We start from the raw sequence: 15,397 nt of genomic DNA on the forward strand, positions 1-15,397 counted from the left end.
GACTCTTCTGATTATTACTTAGCACCTCTTGACGATGTTTGTTGAAGTCTCTTTTGTCACTTTGACCTCTTACATACGTAACCTCCAATCAAAATGTAGTTGTTATGTTTGCTGGATCATGCAATGTGACATATATGTCATATATATTCTCATGTTCGAGATGGATTTCCAGTTATTACATTATTAGACTTATTTTTAAAAAATGCTTTATTCTGATAAAATTTCATTAAGGAAAAAGCATCATCTGTAAAAAGCCTTAGGATATTTCACCCTTGCATCGTAAATCATTACGCAATCCACAGACAGAAAGGGCCACATTTCATTACTGTAGTTTCTTATTGGACCTCTATTTTGTAATGATGTTGTCTCCTTTTCACTATCAAATAACTTCAAGAAAAAGTTGACGTTTGCCTTGAAAATAAAGGGCTGAATAATCTACATATTCACAGAATTCTTTGTAAAATCAAATAGAGACAGGAAATAATAAGGAAGTTTCCCAGTAATGTGGGTCTTGGTAATTACATCAGGGCAGGGAAGAGAGTTTAAACAAAAAGTAGTCAACAGCACATGGTATTTGAAAATCTGTTAACTTAGTTGTGGTGTAGAAGGTATTCCATAATTCTAAACTGAAATAAGAAGAGAATGAGAAAAAAGTGTGATCAGTTGGATACTGCAGAAAGTATAGGTACTGGCAAGCTTTTTTTTTTTTTGTCCATCAGAGGAGGTATATATTTTGTAGGACCACAGTTTTTTAGAGGGAGTGAGGTTTTGCATGAAAAGAATGGTAATCATAAAAATGGAGGTAACTGTCAAACGATTTTATAAAAAGATTGGGTGCAGCTAATCTAAGAAAATTGTTTTACTTGTTAAGTGAAATGTAACTGCGTAACTTTAAATGCGAACATTTTAGGTTAGGCTTTACCATGTCTGTTATTGACATTAAATGAAACAAAAGTTTACTGTTACCAGTCACCGTGACTGGTAACAGTAAACTTGTAGTAACTGCTCAAGTTCACAATGATGAAAATCTTTAATTTTTTCCAGTTATGCAACTAATTGCGGGTTTGTAGGCTCTACGGTACTGTTACCAGTCACGGTGACTGGTAACAGTAAACTTGTAGTAACTGCTCAAGTTCACAATGATGAAAATCTTTAATTTTTTCCAGTTATGCAACTAATTGCGGGTTTGTAGGCTCTGCGGTAGCTGTCTTTAAGTTATAAAGATAAGTATCAGCATAAGAGGTGCAACCTCCACATTCTTTGACTGTATTAATAACACAGTTAATGCATTATCCAAACTTCAACAGATTTGATACACTTTATATAAAAATATACTTCAGAGTGGGAAACACAGTAATAAGTACTTATCATGACTGACTTGAGATTGAACTTCATGTTTCATCGTAGTTTTTTCCTAAGTCCTTAATTCAGAGTTTTCGAGTTCTGACATGTCCTTTGTTGTAAATGTTTCAAATAAAAATAAATTGCTATAGGCAGTTATCACTATGATTTTTTGTTATCTTTCTTGAGGATTTATATAATTATTGCGTAATATGAGTGACCATGCTTCACATCTTGTTGCTCCTGTGTGTGGCCTCCAATTTTTTCCCTACCATTGCTTTTACTAAGAAAGTGAATGGTTGAATGCTAAGAAAGTGTTGTTCTATTTATAAAAGACACCACATACAGAACACTTGAGCAACCCATTTTTGAGTGTAGCTCAAGTGTTTGAAAACCTGTCAGGCCAGATTAAAGGAAGATTTTGAAGTAATTCAGAGGCATGCTGCTAGATTCGTTGCCAATACATGAGAATTATGGAGATTCTCTGTGAACTCAAATGGGACTCCCTGGAGGGAAGAAGACATTATTTTTGTGCAATGCTGTTGAGGAAGTGTTACAACCAGCATTTGCAACAGAGTGCAGATGACTCCTACTGCCACCCGTGTAAGAACTGTAAAGACAATATAAAAGAAATCAGGGCTTGTATGGAAGCATACACACAGTGATTTTTTCCCTCGCTCCATTTGCAAGTGGAACAGGAAGGGCAATGACTAACAGTAGCACAGGGTACCCTCCACCATGTCCTGCATGGTGGTTTGTGGGGTATGTATGTAGATGTAGATGTAAATGATTTTGCAGACATCAACCTTGGCAGTGTTTGCACCAAAAAACTAATACATTTCATAGTTTGATTACAATGTGATTTATGAAATTTACATACTGTCATTATAATTCTATTGTTGTTATACAATTATCTAGTTTTTAAGTATCTTTTATATACTCCAGCAATTTCTTAATTACTTTTACAGTTTTAACTTGAACATTCATTTGCTTATGACATCTTCTCCTCTTGCATAGTCTGAATGTCAACCTGATAATTACAGAATTTAAAACTTCACAATTTAATGTTATGAAACAGCTGATACCACTTACTGTTATCAGTAAATAACAAAAATAACAATATTTCTGTTCATTTCCACTTTGTAAATCATATTCATTAACATAAGAAATATAAGTTCACTTTGCAATTGGGATGAATTAATTGTAGTTGAGCGAAGCTAAAGTGCAATACAGGTTTCAAGTTTTGTATATAGAACCACTTTCATGTTACGAGAACTTTGCCGCTCTAAGAACCTACCTAATCCACTGCCATATTGCAGGGGAAATATGCTAATCAACAACTATATCCTTTGTGTACTTGATAGAAAAAATACTCATAATTTGAAATGTAGTACACCATTGTGAAGTTAAGAGAAAGAGAGAGATTTATGTGACTGTTAATAAAACCCTCCCTAACTGATAGAGGCAATTTATTTTCTTTGAAGTATACACCAAACTAGCTTAGTGCCTGCTGCTTCGCTCTTGGGGGCTGTATGGTTTGCACAGATATTTTTTTAATCGAATTTTTATTTTGCCCACAAATTGCAACATCTTGTAAACTTTTTATGCTAATTAAGGCCATAGAAACATGTTGTTTTCCGAAGGTAATTCTGACCAAAAAATTATTCTGGTAGCTGGAGTCAGAGGTCTTTTTCAATCCTGCCTGTTGAGTTCCTGTGGTGATACAGCCATTCAAACTGCTGCTCCCTAACACATATTTCTTTACAGTGAAATACTAATTTTCATAGATTTAGCTTCAAATGCATTTAAATATAACAAAATAGAGGGAAACATTCCACGTGGGAAAAATATATCTAAAACCAAAGATGATGAGACTTACCAAACAAAAGCGCTGGCAGGTCAATAGACACACGGCCAGCACATCTTGGCACAGTGTTACACCGTCCGGGTTATCTGGATACTTCCCACTAACACCAACCTGTCAGAACTCCGGAGATGGGAACTTGCCCTTCAGTACTTCCTCTCTTCTCGTTATCTGCCAGGCTTCAACCTCCGCTAATTTCAAGTTTCCGCCGCTCATACCTCACCTGTCTTTCAACAACATCTTTGCCTCTTTACTTCTGCGTCCACTGACATCTCTGCCCAAACTCTTCGCCTTTACAAATGTCTGCTTGTGTCTGTGTATGTGCGGATGGATATGTGTGTGTGTGCGAGTGTATACCTGTCCTTTTTTTCCCCCTAAGGTAAGTCTTTCCGCTCCCGGGATTGGAATGACTCCTTACCCTCTCCCTTAAAACCCACACATCCTTTCGTCTTTCCCTCTCCTTCCCTCCTTCCTTCCTCTCCTTCCCTCTCCTCTCCTGATGAAACAACCGTTGTTGCGAAAGCTTGAATTTTGTGTGTATGTTTGTGTGTCTGTCGACCTGCCAGCGCTTTTGTTTGGTAAGTCTCATCATCTTTGTTTTTAGATATAAATATAACAAAATATTTTCATAAAAATGTTCATCCCCTTAGGGGTTGAATTTCCAAAAAAGATAGAAAAACACACATTTTTTGTTTCTAACAAAGATGCCAAATACAAATTTTCAGAGATTTACTATCAGAAATGCTTTCTTTATTAAATACACCCATAAAAACTTTCATCCCCTAGATTATTCCCATAGGGCTTGAATTCCCAAAAACACTGAAACACTTACCCCTTCCTAACCAACAAGCCAAATACAAAATTTCTTAGATTTAGCTTTCTTTCACAATGAAATATTTTCATAAAAACTTTCATTCCCTATTACACTACTTCACTCTAGAGGTTGAGTTTCCAAAAAAATGTATATATTTTTTTAAATTTCTAACCGAGAAACCAAATACAAATTTTCAGAGATTTAGTTTCAAAAATGCTTTTGTAATGAAACATTACCATAAAAATTTTAATCCCCTATTTTAGCACCTCAGGGATTGAATTTCCAACAACACTGCATCATATATTTCTAACTGAGAAATCAAATTCCAATTTTCATAGATGCAGCTTCAAAAAGATGTTAGTTGTGGTTTAATAATGGTCTGTTTTCAAAAAACCTTTCAGCCACTTTTTCTCTCTCCTAGGGCTTAAATTTCCAAAAATGCTGAAACACATATTTCTTTATTTGTAACCAAGAAACTAAATACTAACATTTGTAGTTCTAGCTTGAAAAAGGGATTAATAGTGACATGTTTTCAAAAAAACCTCCCATCCCCTGTTTCACCCCTTTAAGGGTAGAATTTTGAAAAATCCATTCTTAAATAATGCCTACAGTATAAGATCAATGTCCTGTCCAAATTTCAAGTTTCTATCCATAGCAGTTTGAGCTGAGCAATGGGGTGTCAGCCGGTCGGAACATTAAAGACTATGGACTCCTATTCTAGTTTTCAAGTTTCAGTAAATCTATGTTGTTCATTATTGCGATGCCAATAAATGATCATCTTCCTTTCATTCCATTTGATGTAGTTGTTATGTTTGATTACCAAATATATTCACAATTCTGTACCAGTTAAATATGCAACAGCTATTAACGCAACATGAATGGAGCCTAAGAAGAACTTCGGTGCTGTCAGTCTGCCAGATTATCACTAGAATCTGTCTCACATTGTGCATAAAAACTTGCAGCTACTGTTACAGTTGATGCCCTCTGATGTGAACGATGTAGATTGAGCAAGAGATAGCAATTCAGGCACTGATGTACTCTGTCCTTGTCAAAAAACAATGAATATGGGCAGAAGTACCCTCTACTGCTTTAAAGTTAGTAAGTTCTTTTATGCTATAAAGCAAGGAAAAACACTGTTGCTTCTCTAGGCCTTCCCAAAAGCAGGCTTATGTACTAACTGCTTAGAAAAAAATCATCCTGGTGGTGTCCTGTTTGTGATGTTGCTGTTTGTATGCCATAGTGTTTCAAAATATACCAAAATGAGGAAAATTATGCATAAATATGGTACATACTTTTTTTGGGCAACACAACTTGGTAAAAATATTTAGAATGTCTTCTATTTACAATATACAATAAAAATATTCTTATGAATAGATGTAGGAGGTGTGAACACCTCATATGGCACCCCATTCATATTTAATGTTACAATGCTATGTTTTTTTTTTCTTTTAAAAATGTGCTACGTTCAGGAGTTCAGTTGCCCTGTCAACAACGTTTGAGGTCAGTTTTGAATGTGTTAATATGCCATAACACATTTTGACCAAGAGTGTAATGCCATGGATTTGATAAATACGGCATAGGAGGGAAAAAGGGGGGTTGCAGTTTGCTTTAGAGGTGAGTCTGGAATGACAGTCTGAATATAAACTGTGTAAGCTTAACTTCACTATATTCTGAGATGAGATGTTACTGGGTAAGCTAGCAATATATTCTTCCTCATCTGGGATTTGACTGAATAATTAAAAATTTAAAATGATAATGTATAGTCAGCTGGAATTCAGTAGAAGAAAATCGAATGGATTACGAGAGAGTGTAAAGAGTCAAACGTTATCAAAGGTACAATCTTAATCTGTCTGTCTTTCTTAATGGCATTTGATTTGGGGTTGATCTACTATTTCCCTGTGATGGCCACCGCCCTCCTTGGAATGTTTATAACTACTTAACAAAAACTTTCCTACAGAATAACAGTGAGAAAATTAAAAAAAAAAAGGTTATGATTTATTTCTGCCTGAATCTGTTTGGTACAAGGAATAGAAGATATGTGAATAAGATGTTCACAAGCAGTTCATCATAATGACAAAAACTGAATACCACCTTGATATGGGATATTGTGAGAGAGTCTGGTGAAAGACCTGATGATGGACTATGGGTTTCTAGAAGGTTTGGTGGAAGACATAGTAGACACCTGTAAGACTATATAGTGGTGCAGTGAATTTTGAGGTTTGTTGTTACAGTGTTCATCTTTTTCTCTTGAAAGGCTTCAGTCTTTTGTTGCTCTGTATGGTAATTCCATAGCATGTAACAGTTGGTTGCCATAATGCATACATTTGGTAAACTGCTGTAGTTATTTCTCATGGGAATACTGCTCCATCCAGGAATTTCCATTTTGTTAGACTTTACACATCGACATCTACCCTCGTATTAGTTCCCTGTGGCTGCTAATTGCTAGGATACCTTTTGGCTGCATTACTGAATGTGATACCACTCCTGTACACAAACTTTTTTATGGGAGTAGACTTGGAGTTAATAACAAGAGTTCATTGAGAAGGAACTGCACCATACATGCACTAAATACACGACAGAAAAAAAAAATTTGTTCTTGGATTACATATCCTTGAAGACTGCTCCTGAAGAAATAAACTGGTTTGTAGGTTATAATGGCACCAGGCTACTTCCAGAAATAAATAATTGACAAACCTTAGATTTTCAAATCCGAAAGAAAAGGTTTTTTCCTGTTGCATAACTTTTTTTATTTTTTTCCTAGAGTGCCTCGCAGTAGTTTAGAGCCTTTTGCTGCATGTTACTGACAAGTATATACTGTCACTAATTTCTTGTTTATATTTATTGTTTTGTAATTGTAATTCTGTGAATTAACCACACTGTGATTTGTTCAGTGATTGAGTATCTGTGGCACACATGGTCCTGCAAAACGGAGGACATTAATAAGAACCATAAAAGCAAGGGATGAACTTTTCATCCACTGGCTGCTACTGCGTTGTACTGTAGGACAAACATTGGTTTAAATTTTATGCAAATGAATGGCTCAGTTTTCAGTAAAATATTATCAGCTTTGTAAAAGAATTGGACAGTACGAAGCCTGAGCAACCACATACACCATTCCGAATGTGCCGCAGACTGTTTTTCCTAAATACTAACCTGAATCTTTCATGGCAGTTGGTATCATTTCATTCTCAAGTTACTCCTGACCACAATAAAAAATAAATGCAACCAGAAAATCCACAAGTTAAACTAGCAGTGTCTCTTGACTCCCTGATTACGCTACATCTTGTTTTCCTGGTTTTTCTAGTGATATATATCACCACGTGATGAATATTATTATAGAAAGAAATCTTGTTTATTAATAAATAATTTTAGCTAGACAGAAAGTGGAAGCATATTTGGCTATTTGGAGGCAGCTGCACTATTGGCCTGGTGATGTGAATACTCATGTAAAAGTTACTATCATACAGATTACAGCATAAATAATAATCATGACCTGCATCATATTTGGTACTGAAAGTACAAATTGTTTTGTTCCATGCTCCCTGCTGCAGTGGACCTGGGTCATCTGTCACGTGGTAACGTACTGCATGATCCAGTCACCCACACAGTATTACAGCCACATTGTACAAATTGCAATAAAACTCGAGCATCGACCTGGTGTTGTGGAAATTTTGTCATTCGTACTCTCAGAAAAACTCATTTTGATTAGATTAATTGCAATATGTTTGTTACTAACAAAATGTGAAAGGAAGTGTTCTGCTTATTTGCATGTCAAATTTTGCTTTTCTGCTTTCAGTGCCAAAGATGTGTTAGTTGCACAGAAAAATGTTACCTGCAGTGTCAATATTGTGCTTTTCTACAGGATTGTAACTGCATGACATTGTGTAGGTTGTTTGTTGAAGAATTTATTTGAAGCATTTCAGTGCAGCACATTTGGATGTGTACTGATTTAGACAGGAAACAGTGATTTTAATAAAGTACCTTTTCCCATTTGATATAACAAATTTTTTTCTGGGGAATGACACTAACTCCCCTTTCACATTGTAGTTAATTTGTCCCATATGTTAGTCAATTGTCAGCAGCATTTTGTGTTTAGTCAACACACTCAGGGATAATAGAGATCAACATTTAGTCATTTGTGATCTTTTTTACAATAAAATATAGAGAGAAAATATTTTGGCGTATTTATATGCAAAGTCTTGCATGGTGTCGTAGGATTTGTTTTAAAATGGTTATTGTAATAGTGACAGTGAATTTTTTAGATTTTATTGCAGATACCAAATAAAGCTTAAAAATTATTTGTAAGTGTTTCATGCTTTTTATGTATTGGTTGAGATTATATGTTTGTGTATTACTTTTCCTGTGTACAATAAGCTGGTTGAAAGAGCTGCTTCTCATTGCTTAAGTCTATTTTATAAGATTTTTGAACACTCAAAGAAACTTTGCGAAGGCAGAGAGCAAAGGAGAATAGTATAAGACCAAAATGAAAAGTGAGCACATAATTTGTGTGTCTTGTGTTATATTCTTGGCAGACAGGTACATATTGACCTTGAGAATGTTAATGGGCTATTGTAAGGAGAATCAGCTGCTGATCCGCATCATTGAACTACTTAAGAGTGATATGGATCTCAGCACAGGTTTACTAAATTTAAGTGGAGGATGAACATGTAGATTTGAGGCATATAAGATATACCTATGAAGCTGATTGACATATTTAGGAAATGCATATCTCCAGTTTAAATCAAATACAACCAGATTCTGATGCTATGGTTTTGGGACCTGCTGTCATGAATGTGTCAGTCAATGTCTCTTTTTACAGTAAGGGAACTAGAAACACATACAGACTGATTTTATTCATTTTTTTTGCAATTGTCTTCCATTGCAGTTACTTGTCAGATAGGCTGCTGTGGGTAATAGTTGCTGCATGACGGAAAGTGCTATACTTATTTTATGTTAAACATTTTGTATATTGTTTGTGCAGGTTAGTTTCTATCACACTTATTTTGCTTGTGGTATTGTGGTGTGGTGCATGATTTTTGTGTGTGTGTGTGTGTGTGTGTGTGTGTGTGTGTGTGTGTGTGTGTGTCACATGATATAACAGTATTTTTTTTTAATACAGAGAAACTGCTACAGTAATACTATCATCTTCTCCTTCAGAGTTGATGTAAAAATACTCGAAACCTAAGCCTTAGAACTAAAACTTTTGATTCACTGTTTATATAAAGAAAAATGTATGATATAGAATAGAAATCATGTCTGAATGTGGACTTTTTTGACATATGTGCATCCTTTATAGGTCAAGAAAATGCAAAGGGACACCACATAAGTTTTCACCATTAGATACTCATTAGAGCTTTGCTGCATCTGTTCATGACTTGATAAAAGAAAAAAATACAAAATATAAGTAATAGGAGGAGTAAAGATAAAAATCCAATATAGTTGAGATGTTGAATATTCAAGAGGCACACTGACAAGACTGAAAACATTGTTCAGCTTTCTGCTGATGTCCTTTCTAAGAGATAACTAATATGGAATACACAAGGCCGTGCAGAAAAGTAATGCCTCCTAAATTTTTATATGAAAACTTTTCAAGCTTTCTAAATAAAACAAACGTTATTAACATTTTGCATATTTATTCTTCTTGTCTACATATTCACTCCTCAAGCTAGTCACCCTGGCAACAAACACATTTCTCCCAAAGAGAGACCAGTTTGTTTATACCGTCATTGTAGAATGTCGGACTTTGTTAGCAGAGCCACAACGTCACCACTGCTTGCCCTGCTTCACTATCAAAGTGAAGTCCTCAAAGATGTTCTGTAAGTTTTAAAAACAGATGAAAATTGGATGTGACTTAAGTTTGGCGTATGTTCAGTGACAGCGAGCCCAAGGTGTTGGATTGTTGCAGGTGTTGCAGTGCTCATGTGTGGTCTCACATTGTTAAGCTGAGAGAGAGGGTGCTCCATGTGTGGGTGGTTAGGAACTTGATTACAGCACACTGTTTCTCATGCACTACTGTAGCTATGTTACACACTACCACTCAGAGCCCTCTAGCGGCAGAGGCTTTGAAGCTTGTGTCAGCAAATCAGAAAAATCTACCAAGTAATATGTGTGACATATAATACCTCAACTGATGTTCAGAACAGAACAAAAAATTCAGAGGCATTACTTTCCAGCATGCATTCATACATGTATTGTTTCATTGTGTTGACCAGAAGAGCTGCAGTTTAGGTACAATGCAGTTTGCTGGGACAAAGTAGCCCTGCAGGTACTGTGTCTGAATGTGTATTCTGAAGGAGGACATCATTTTTATATGCCTACTAAACACTGAATGTCTTAACTGTACACTGAGTTTTTACCTTTACTTCTTCTATTAAATATTGGGTGGTGCAAAAGTCACTGGGCACAGGGCACTGATTTAAACAAAAGATGAAATTTATGTTTCATTACAAATACACACAGCACCTACAATTATTTGTTACATTCTAACAGTTTTCCATCTTCATTAGTACATGTTTTAAGTCTTTTTGGAACACTGTTATATACTCTATGGCATAGTGTGGTATCACTGTCCAAATCATGAAATGTGAAATGTGTCGTGTATGAAGTCTTTTAGTTGTCAATATTTCAGTAAGTGCAGTTATGTCTGTTAACTATCCACTTAACTTAAAATTGGCCTTGTCAGAGCACATAATTTTATTGTACAGTTTAGCATCAATTCACAAAACTGAAGAAGTCAATTTGGATCACCTTCAAGTAACCCATGTCGTAAATGGTGAATGTAAACTTTAAACTTCTGTTTGTGTAACAATCATTGCACTGATCTTCATGATAACTCCAGCTCAGTTGCTAACTGTCTGGCTGATTTTTGCAGACTTTGGGTCACAGCTGAACAAACCCGCAATTCATTTTCCTCAGTTGTTAGTATCGTTGGTGGCCAGATCTTGGTGCATCCATAACAAATACACGTTCTGCAAACCTATCTCGTGTATCATGCAATGTCTAGATGGTGGTTTTCATCTAAAGTGTCTTCTCCATTCATTAACAACTATAGTAGCACCACTTTTATAAAATGTTTTTAATGTGAAAATTCTTTCTTTAACATTGTGACAGTTTGGAAAACTACAGCTGTAAACGTGTCTTCCAGATCACATTTCAACAATTCACTATTTTGATTACTGTGTGTCTTTTTTCTCATTGCATCATATAGAAATTTGACGAGGCGTAATTATACCATTTGATAATACTTCCTACTGTACTTCATCTTGCTTTTACTTTTGTTTTTTCTTAACCTACTGTCCAGAAACTTTTGCACCACCCTGTATATTCCACCAAGGAATTTTCATTAGCCTTTATGAGAGTTTCGTAGTAATTATTTTAACGGGACCAAAAAAAGAAAGAAAGATAAGTGTTTAACATCCTGTCGACAATGATGTCGTTAGACATGGTAACTGAAAATCTCAGATTTCTAGGGTGTCAATCTGAATGAGAATAATTTATCATGACTTTCACATGTATTAATGGTTTGTTCCATTACTTCATCATATAAAATATTTTATTTAAGGGTTAAAACAAACAAACTGCAAATTTTCTACTGTTTATTTTTTACAAACTTATTTTTGTATTATGATACCACCATCAGGTAACCTGCTGATGAGCATCCACAAAGATGCTAATATGTAGGTGAACCACTCTCTGAAAACTAAAGGGATTGAAAACGTGTAGAGCTCCGAGTCATAATGAGAGCTACATAAAATGTTAACTTACGCTGTGTGTCAGCACTTACAATTAAATGTTACTTAGTTAATTGGTGGCTGATGATATAAATGAGAGTACCTACAAATAAATAGCTGTACAGTTGTAGAGCAAAAACCTTTATGGCCTGCTAATTACAGGCCCAATATTACATTATTAAGAATGAATTAACACAAATTGTAATAGTTTACAGCATCAATAGTACAGAGATAAGATTTACATTACAGGGCAATAATTTATCTAAATAATGAGTTAATATCAATTATAACATATACATTGCTTGAACACAACATTAAAATGTAATATATGCTTGTATACTATGTTTAACACCCTTGTGTCTCAAGACATTTTTCTTTAACCTTCTGATGTACTAGAAAGATACACACTGTAAATAATAGAATGACATAATGTGGAATGCCAACTATGAAATGCAACTCAATTTTTTCCTGGTTTTAATTTCTATAATTTGTGGAAATTGATATGAGAAAAGCCAGAATAATTCCTTGAAAAAGAATAATAATCATTTCCTTTCTCAATTTCTTGGCTAAGATAAGCTAGCTAGTGTTGGTATCTAATTCATTGACCAACTGTTGAGACCTCTTACAATTTTTTGTGGCTGCTCTTTTTTTGCAAGTATGTCAAAAAACACATGCCTTCCAGCTGTATAATGTTGTGTTACACATCCTACATTGCAACATTCATTCCATTTTGCAGCCCCTGAATAAATGTTAACACAAGATACATAAATGAAAATTGGTTTGAGCTAATAGCAGCTTTTGTGACTCGAAGCTCCCAAAACCGATTTACGTATGGCTTTTCCCTTTATAAAATGTTATTTGAACACGGATGTGTGAAAAGACTACTATTCCAATTTATACCAGAACACACACACACACACACACACACACACACACACACACATACATGTGTGCTTGCACACATCAGAGAGGGAATCGTATTTTGGATTCCTTTTGCTTTCTTTTATTTATTTTTGTAAATAATACATATGCTTATTTGAGGCCTCTGTTAAGTTTAATTCACAATTGTCTTGAGTGATTCCAACTCATTGATAAGGCTAGTGGTAATTTTTTCATGAGTTCATGTGAAAAAATGCCACTAACATTCAAATTAGTCACAATCCACTTGTATTCCTCCTGGATTTCTGTTTAGACAGTATCTGCATGTATACGCTTTCAAAGGTTTCTAATTTTTATATGAACTCTGTACATTATGAAACACTATAAATACTTTATTTTTATTTACTGACCATACCCAGATAGAAACACCTACATCTATGTGTTACTTAGGTAAGGAAACTCAAACAATGCACACAATTCAGTTTTTGACAGCATCTGCTGACCCAAATGATGCGTGCATTAAGTTGGTAAGATGAAGTTATCCTCAACTTAAAGGTTAGTTGGAGCACCATAGTGCTTTACTAAGAGTTGCCCTATTTTTGGTATGCCGTTATCTTCCTCCAGCCTTTCAAGCAACTTACCGAGAAATGGGGGCCCTGTAGTTTAAGGGGGACTCTAAATCATAGGGCAAGTAGGCATTTTTCACACTAAGAAATCACTGCCAATAGTGAAAGAGGTAGTAAGTGACAAAATACATCATGGACCAACTAGGAAGTGAACCTGGGAACTTTGTATTTGTAGTTTGCACTTGCCCACTATGCCACCAAGCCTCACCTAATAGATAATGGCAAAAAGTTTTTGGTTAGAAATTATAAGCAGGTGGTGTTACTGGGAATGTATTGTGTTCAGCGGTATGGAGAAAGGCATGGATACGCCATAGGACCTAACTAGTGTGGATCTGAACTTAGTAATTCAGTTGGACAAACGTCAAAAGCAGGAATATTTTATAGTGTCACTATGTAATAGCCCTGACTAAGAACACTCTTATAAGTTCTTGGGTTATCATGGCATAATCATCTACACATTAATTTTATTAGTATAATACATCAGATAGGTGAAGGAGATTGTAAGAAAGTTGTCTGTAGCAATAACATTCAAGGAATAAATGAACAGATTGTGACTGCTGAAGTAAATTTAATGCTGGTTTTCCAATTTGGAATATTTTTATGTAGGAAATGCATATGCATCCTGAGGCTCTTAAGACTGCACGTTCTTCATGAGGAGACGGACACAAGTAGCTGTGGGGTTTGTTATGGAATAAGATTTATAGTGCATCAAGTGTCTTTTGGGGATATTCTGAATCTGTAGTTCAGTGTGAAAATTCTGGATTACATGATACCAGAGGAAGTCGCTGTAATTAGCATTTCCCTTTAACACCTTTGAAAACTTAAGTTAATTTTTTAATTTGTAAAAAAAAAGGTAATTTAAAAATATGCAAAATATGGAATACAGAGATCTATGGTGTGCTTTTGGCTGTTCAGGCAAGCTACTGATACTATTTTATACATAAAATTATTTAAGTGGATAGATAAAAGATATCTACTCACCAAGCGGCAGCAGAACACACACATAAAAGGTGGTTGTCACTGGCAAGCTTTTGGAGCAAGTGGCTCCTCCTTCAGGCAGAAGAATTGAAGGGGAAGGAAGAGCAGCGAAGGAAAAGGACTGGAGAGATCTAGGAAAAGTGGTAGATTTTGGCAAAGTCACTCAGAACCGCAGGTCAGGGGAGACTTACTGGACGGGATGAGAAGGAAAGACTGATTCAGTCTCTCCTTCTCATCCCACACGGTAAGTCTCCCCTAACCTATGGTTCTGTGTGACTTTCCCAAACTCTGTACCTTTTCCTAGACCTCTCCAGTCCTTTTTCATCACCCCTCTACACTTCCCTTCTGCCTGAACAAGGAGACACTGGCTCCGAAAGCTTGCCAGTTGCTACCATCTTTTATGTGTGTGCTCTGCTGCCACTTGGTGAGTAGGTTTTTTTTATCTATACAATTAAATAATTTTGTCTATAATTGATTGTTTTCATTGGTATATTGTTGTGCATAATATTTGGACGACCAAGTTGTCTTAATGAATTGCTATGTGTACTCGCAGAAAGATCTCTGGATCGATTGTCGAAATATTGTACTGAAATTGGAATCAACAACTTAGAAAACCACCTCAAAGCACACCATTAATCAATCATACCAAAAAAACCTGAGAGGTAAGATAGAGTGTTACCATTTTTACTTTAATTGAACTTTTAGCCAAGTCACAGTAGTTTAATTTTATGCACTCTGCGTCTGCATGTAGGTGCTAATCTGTTCTCCAAATTGTTTCTCACCTTTTACAAGTTCCATAGTATCTTCATTATGAAATAACTTGCTACATGAGAGGCAGCCCTTAAAACCAAGCTCATGGTGCTAAATTTATACAATAGTACTTCTACAATTATTTTACTACATTGTACAGATAAAATTGTTCCTAATGTTAATTTATGCAAATTAATATTTTTTGAGGAAAAAATAAGTAAACTTACATGTTACAATTTTCTTGATGAATACATTCTTGTTGCAATTTGTAAATTTGAATGACTGTTAAGTCATTTACAAAAATATAATTTACATCTGAGATTCATACAATTGTAGCAGATGGATTGAGTCATACCTTTGTACTAGTAGTTTTGCTGCTTACAGAAATTGTGTATGTCAAAAGCACATTTTATGT

At 35.3% G+C, this 15,397-nt stretch overlaps 1 protein-coding gene across 8 annotated transcripts in view; it reads left to right on the forward strand.

Moving 5' to 3' along the window:
- The window catches only part of LOC126457370 (rho guanine nucleotide exchange factor 7), a 127,136-nt gene that overhangs the window by 98,484 nt on the left and 13,255 nt on the right, over positions 1 to 15,397 (forward strand). The window contains exon 13 of one of the 8 annotated variants that reach the window (XM_050093622.1): positions 7,571 to 7,902. The exons of the other annotated variants lie outside the window; for them this stretch is intronic. Within the exon in view, the coding sequence (XP_049949579.1) occupies positions 7,571 to 7,728 (158 nt within the window). The 3' untranslated portion in view covers positions 7,729 to 7,902. Of the gene's footprint in view, positions 1 to 7,570; positions 7,903 to 15,397 lie in introns of those variants that run through there. 8 annotated transcript variants of the gene reach the window in all.

Source organism: Schistocerca serialis, chromosome 2 (assembly GCF_023864345.2).
Source record: "Schistocerca serialis cubense isolate TAMUIC-IGC-003099 chromosome 2, iqSchSeri2.2, whole genome shotgun sequence".
Classification (NCBI taxonomy): Eukaryota; Metazoa; Arthropoda; class Insecta; order Orthoptera; family Acrididae; genus Schistocerca; species Schistocerca serialis.